Source organism: Hippocampus comes, unplaced genomic scaffold, assembly GCF_001891065.2.
Source record: "Hippocampus comes isolate QL1 unplaced genomic scaffold, H_comes_QL1_v1.1 scaffold9, whole genome shotgun sequence".
NCBI lineage: Eukaryota > Metazoa > Chordata > Actinopteri > Syngnathiformes > Syngnathidae > Hippocampus > Hippocampus comes.
The window spans coordinates 6,783,681-6,789,872 of record NW_017805275.1 but is presented as its reverse complement, the minus strand read 5'-3'; the positions used below and the strand labels follow the sequence as shown (position 1 = coordinate 6,789,872).

The following is a 6,192-nucleotide window of genomic DNA, read 5'->3' as shown; positions in this document are numbered from 1 at the left end:
CCACTGATTGAAGCAGTTGGGTGTCTGCTAAGATGACTGATGGCGCTGGAAACGTTTTGGGAATACGCCATTAACTCCTTATGTGCGGTGGAGGAAAATAGTTTTGAAGAATGGCCTCATTAGTGAACCATATGGGCTGGACTTGATGTCTGCTGTAGACATCTAGTGGCCAACTGTGTTAACTGCCTCCTGTTGCTGCATGTACTTTCATGCTGTTTAGAGTAACGCACAGTACAGTGAACCCCCGTTTTTCGCAGGGAATTTGTCCCAGACCTACTCGCAGTAGGTGAATATCGGGTGGGTATTTAAAAAAGGCACGCATCGTAGTGTCTCGTGGGGTTCAAAAAATGGCTTAAAAATACTGTATATATGTAGCAGGGGAACACTACTGACAACACAAGTTGGTTGAAACCACCATTTTATTTGGCATAATTTAAAATCATCTCACTGTTAGTTCATTTATACAAATATGCTTTGTTATATATAAAACAATTACAGATCTCTACAAATCAAGTTCCCAGTGTAAAAGCGTAGTACCACACGCATGGTAGCATACAGCTCTGGGACACAGACAACAGAGGGCCCACAGGTGTATGTTCCACTTCCATCATATTTGAATGAAATCAGGACATCCGGATAAAGGGGAATACAAAATATTTTTTAAAAAAGCCTACCACAGTTTGTCTAATTGAGCACGTACATTCAACACATTTTTACTAAAATCAGCCCTTTTGCTGTTACTGCGCTTAGGTTGTTATAGGGCGCAATAAAACAATGTATTACATTTAATTCCACAGTCTGAACAAATATTTATTGACGCTAAAAGAAAGCAACCGCTTATTTGCAACAACAAAAATCTTAAAACCGACAAGGCACCTACCACCAGTGCAGTTATTGCTGCACCATGCCGACCAATGCACGAATATAAACCGCATTGAGTTAAAAAATAAAAAAAAGTGTGGCTGTGGTGCACTGAGATGTCACTTCCGCAGCTGTTTTATAGAGTTGCTGCAGCGTGCTTACTGGCAGGAAGAAGGTAAGGCTTCAATGACCAAATATGAAAGTCATTGCTTGGTTGGAGCTCCGTGGGACTAAAATGACAAACTTTGACAAAGGAGCACCAACGTGGCTTTTGGTTTGGATAAGGCAACGTGACCGCACAAAAGCTCCTGTAATCAATCAATGACAGTTTGGATGCTGCAACATGGTGGGAAAGCACACACCAAAGCAGCAATAGCCCTTTTCCAGGAATAAAATGGTCTTAAGATAAGAATGACAAATGCAATGCTGAAAACCTCCAGTGGAACCTGCAAAGTCAAACAGCCCGAAAGCAGGAAATGTGAAATGAGTCGCAAAAAATGGCAAGGAGAGGTGAAATGTGATAATAATCAAAACCAGAAAACCAACTTTTGGAAACGGTCTCTGCTTTAACAGCGTGAGAAATCAATCTCAACAGCACCTTTTCAAACATGAACAGCATGTGCTGAAAAACTGACGGTGAAAGACGAGCACGAAACTCGCATGAGGCAATTCCTCTCCATTACCTATATGTCAGGGATCTATCACGGGCAAGTCGTTTATGACCAGCAGCAATTAGGGATATTTGATGCCACAAACCAAAACTAGTACGAGAATTCTTAATTACCTTTGGTACTTTTGACATATAACATTTCATTTGAGGTATTTCTTTTCGATGAAGATGATTAAGTAACGTGTCAAACCAGCAGGGTATCGCACCAACTACTGCTGAGGAGGCCTTAATGTCAGATTTTGTTTTGCCTTAGGTATCAATGGATGGTATCTGCGATCTCCACGAGTGCTCCATACCTAAAAATAAGACCAATATGAGCCTGATACCGATAGAACAGGTACTTGCCCATCCCTAGCAGGAATGCTACAATGTTACATGAAACAATTCCTGTACAGTTGATTAAGGTTTACAGACAGTCACAGCTTGACTCTGGAACAAATTACAGTATTTCAACTTACATTAGTTCCAATGGGAGAAAATTGTTTTGAAATTGGTACAACATTGTCACAAAAACACAATTGTTCCACATTGCAGGTTCCACCGTATTCTGTTTGGATACGTTATGCCGTAGTCGTGTGCTCGCATTTTATGCAAGGCGGCAACATCACTGACATCACGATGCAAGTGTGCTTTTAAACACCTTTAGGATCCAATAAACACAGGTGATTACAAAAATATATATATATATTCAACTTTGGCCACTTAGGTTAAAAACACTTGAGAAGGAAATTCAACATGATCAGAAAATAGCGTTTCCATGATTTTGATTTGGGATGGGCATTAAGAATTCCATTCAATTGCAAATGGGGCAAAATGGAGTGTGCTACTTGGCTGCAACAAGCAGCGGCTCTGTTGCTTCCAAAAGAACAAATGCCATAGACTATGTGAAGCTTGCTAGCTACATCTGCGCTTGGCCAACAACTCCCAACGCTGCCAATGAAACAGGAGTTCAGAACATTCTGAGAAAACTGATCAAGGAAATGTAGTCAAAGGCCCGACTAATTCCAAGTGGTTATTCTTAGGCACGTTTCTGAAGAAGAAAAGGGCTGTGCTATGACCCGACGTCCTCTTCCGTCAGGCTGTTTAACAACTCCAAGACCGATTTGGCTTAATTTGTCTCTCAAGCCACCTGTTTAGTTGATTTTGAATGGGTGGGGCTCATCTTACAAAGGTGATTCTCCTCTGCCACATTGCAGGCGACGGGGTCGATACAGTACTACCAACATGCTACACTGAGCACATTGGCGCCTACTGGTGCTGCCAGGAACTGGCCCTTGTCTGGGATTCATCCAGCCCTCTTTTGGACTCAAGATGCTTGAATTGAAGGAGGAAAAAAAAAAAAGCTGCTCAGCCTCTACATGACAACTAAATAATAGCCGGGGTCACAATAGAGTTGCTTGAGACTCGCGAGACGCAACCTAAGTTTGGAGTATGAGGTAGTCACTAGTTCTCCCCCGAAAGAACAGTAGATCTCTTCTCTCCATTCAAACAGGGCAGCTTGGTTTAGATGGAATTATGGCTTGTGACAACTACGACCAGAATTTGCTTATAAAGGCAAAGCGGGGATGCTATAAATCTAGAACAAGTGTAACATGTGAAGAATGGGTAAATATCAAAATTTTAAAAGTAAGAAAATACAAGATCTACTTTTTTGCCACCGTTTTGTCAAAGTCACTTTGGTGATGATGGTGTCGTAAAGATGAAGCCCTCCTGAGGATGAAGAAGGAGCTGAGAAATAAGTCTTCAACCTGCTCAAGGAGGCGTTGGAAGCAGCCATCGTTCGCATCTGTGGATCTCCACAATCCAAATCCGGGAAGCGCTATTACAAAAGCACGCATTTCTTGGTGTTCTTTTTCATGACGGGGTACAAAACTGCTCTCACGGCCTCGGCGAACACCTCCCTGACGCCTTCCTGCAGCAGCGCAGAACACTCCATGTACTTGACGGCCCCGATTTGCTTGGCGAGGGCGTTTCCCTGCTGCTGGGTGGTGGGAGCCAAACCTTGTTCCTTCAGCTTCTTCACCGTTTCCGCATCACCCCTCAGGTCTCTCTTGGTGCCCACCAGCAGGATCGGCACGTTGGGGCAATGGTGAGACACCTCAGGGTGCCACTTGTGCCTGACATTTGCATGGGAGGAGGGGCTGCCGATGGAGAAGCAGATGATGAAGACGTTGGTCTGGGGGTAGGAAAGAGTACGCAGGCGGTCGTACTCCTCCTGGCCGGCCGTGTCCCACAAGTTAAGGCTAACGGTGCGACCATCCACGCTCATCTGGGCGCTATAGTTGTCAAACACCGTTGGAATGTATTCTTCAGGGAAGGCATTGGTGGTGTAGGAGATGAGAAGGCATGTTTTCCCGACTGCCCCATCGCCAACCACCACACATTTTATGGTCTGCATCCTGCCAACGACCACTTGGGCTGCAGCACCTAGAGGCAAATGAGGGTACTTGGGTGAGCCAAACATTTTCAGTTTATTTCACTAAACACTACTCAAAAAACCTACATTAGACAGCTGAAAACTCCCGCAAATTAGTCACGCATTAATGACCCATATAACAAACTTGCTAGCCAAGGCTAGATTTGCTAAACGTCGTACTTTGGGTAGAGCAGTGAAATTTGAGGGCAGGTTGGCGCATTCAGCAAATACCAACGTAGGAAGAAAGGGACATTCAGGGAAGTGAAAGGCACTGAAGCGAAAGACAAACTGTGAGCTTGTGATTATTATCGGTCGTGGATCTCTTCAAGTACGAGTTAGGCGTTCCCCACTGGCGGATAGCATCCGGCTAAGGAACTAGCGCATATGATAGCAGGCAAGCTAGCCACTTAGCAAACAACTTGATGAATTTATAACACACTACTGCGCCAAAACATCTTTTTATAATCCGACAAAGCCCGAGCGGGTCTAAGATAATATTTTCCACATCCTAATACTGAGTTTAAACGTTCTTATGGGTTTAGGCGATGACATTTTAAAGACTTTGTCACTTACCGCCACTTAGCTAGCAATCTCTTCTGCTTGGTTTAGTCAGTCACAGCCGCATCCGGGGAGCTGCCCAAGACGTAATAAGTGACGCAATGGAAAGATGCAAACTGGGAAACGTAGTTTTTAATTTTTAGATTGTCGTTTTACTTGACACTAGATGGTAGTGTTGTCGATTCCAAAGCTGGAGAAGAGCTGGCCTTTTCAGTTTGGGCGGTAGAAAAAAGTTACCGTCACAACTGCAGTTCTCTAGTTGAGCAAAAACGATCGTCGCTTAATTAATCACTGGAACATTTTTCAGCAGGATAAAATATGATAAGGAATACATATTGATCGTTCGAGTGGTTAGAACTGGGGTCACCAAACGTTAAGAAAGTACTTCTTGGGTATACATACGGAGCCCCAAAACAGACACAGCAAAATAATGATAATAATAATAATAATAATAATAATAATAATAATAATAATAATAATAATAATTATTATTATGATTATAAGTTCCGTGTGGAGTTTGCATGTTCTCCCCGGGTCTGGGTGGGTTTTCTCCAAGTACTCCGGTTTCCTCCCACATTCCAAAAACATGCATGGCAAGCTGGTTGAACAATCTAAATTGTCCCTAGGTATGAGTGTGAGTGTGGCAACCGGTTCAGGGTGTCCTCCGTCTACTGCCTGAAGACAGCTGAGATAGGCTCCAGCACCCCCCGCAGCATTTGTGAGGATAAGCGGATCGAAAAATGGATGGATGGATACTTCTGGGATTGTATATATGTATTTCTTTCTGTAAATTTTGGTTAATTGAATTATTTGAAGTCACTAATGCTGTCGTGGTACATTCATCTAACCCAGTGTTTTTCGAACTTTTTTGAGCCAAGGCACACTTCTTTCATTGAAAAAAATCTCGCGGCACACCACCAGCTGAAAATGTGAACCCCCCCCCCGCTTATTTTAACAATTAACGTGTTATATTGTTACGATAACCGTTTTTAACATTGAAGAATGACGTTATAACAGCTTGAATTGGAATCAAATGAACACAAAGAAAAAAGTATTTTATCATCTTTCATATTTATTGTTTCATCTTCATCCTGCATTCATGCGTCACAAATTTGCTTGTCTCTCATCGAAATACAAGGCAACTAGCTAGCTGTTGCTGCTCTCGAGCGGTATGGGAGGGTACTACATGATTACTTTCTGGGCGAAAGACCGCACAGGCATTCAATTTGGATATTTTCCCACGGTACACCTGACAATGTCTCGCGGCACACGGGTTGAAAAACACTGATCTAACCCATCAAATATCAAGTACAACTTTATTGTGCTGTACTGTATGTGCAATAACATAAATAAATAAAAAATCCTCGTCTCACCCCTCGGGTGGTGTCCATCCCTCATTCAGCTCGGGTCCTCTACCAGAGGCCAGGAAGCTTGAGGGTTCTGCGCAGTATCCTTGCTGTTCCCAGCACTGCACATTTCTGGACTGAGATGTCCAATGTTGTTCCCGGGATCTGTTGCAACCACTCATCTAGTTTGGGGGTCACTGCCCCGAGTGCTCCGACCACCACAGGCACGACTGTCACCTTTACCTTCCAGGCTCTCTCCAGCTCCTCTCTGAGCCCTTGGTATTTCTCGAGTTTCTCGTGTTCCTTCTTTCTGATGTTTCCATCACTTGGGACCGCTACAT

The 6,192-nt window shown here is 43.5% G+C and overlaps 1 protein-coding gene across 2 annotated transcripts; it reads right to left on the bottom strand.

Moving 5' to 3' along the window:
• Window positions 1-401: 401 nt before the first annotated feature.
• Window positions 402-4,613, bottom strand: rhogd (ras homolog gene family, member Gd). Of its 2 annotated transcripts, none has more exons than XM_019870037.1 (2): window positions 4,521-4,613; window positions 402-3,958 (listed from the first exon to the last, which is right to left on the bottom strand). In XM_019870037.1, the coding sequence occupies exon 2, from the start codon at window positions 3,927-3,929 to the stop codon at window positions 3,354-3,356; it is 576 nt and encodes a 191-aa protein (XP_019725596.1). In that variant the 5' UTR covers window positions 3,930-3,958; window positions 4,521-4,613; the 3' UTR covers window positions 402-3,353. The 2 variants fall into 2 exon arrangements, with proteins under 2 accessions (XP_019725596.1, XP_019725597.1); XM_019870038.1 differs by having other exon boundaries at window positions 402-3,978; window positions 4,521-4,569.
• Between the last annotated feature and the right edge of the window lie 1,579 nt (window positions 4,614-6,192).

Excerpts from the sequence above, each read along its gene's own strand:
- rhogd (XM_019870037.1), bottom strand. The coding sequence starts at position 3,929 with ATGCAGACCATAAAATGTGTGGTGGTTGGCGATGGGGCAGTCGGGAAA.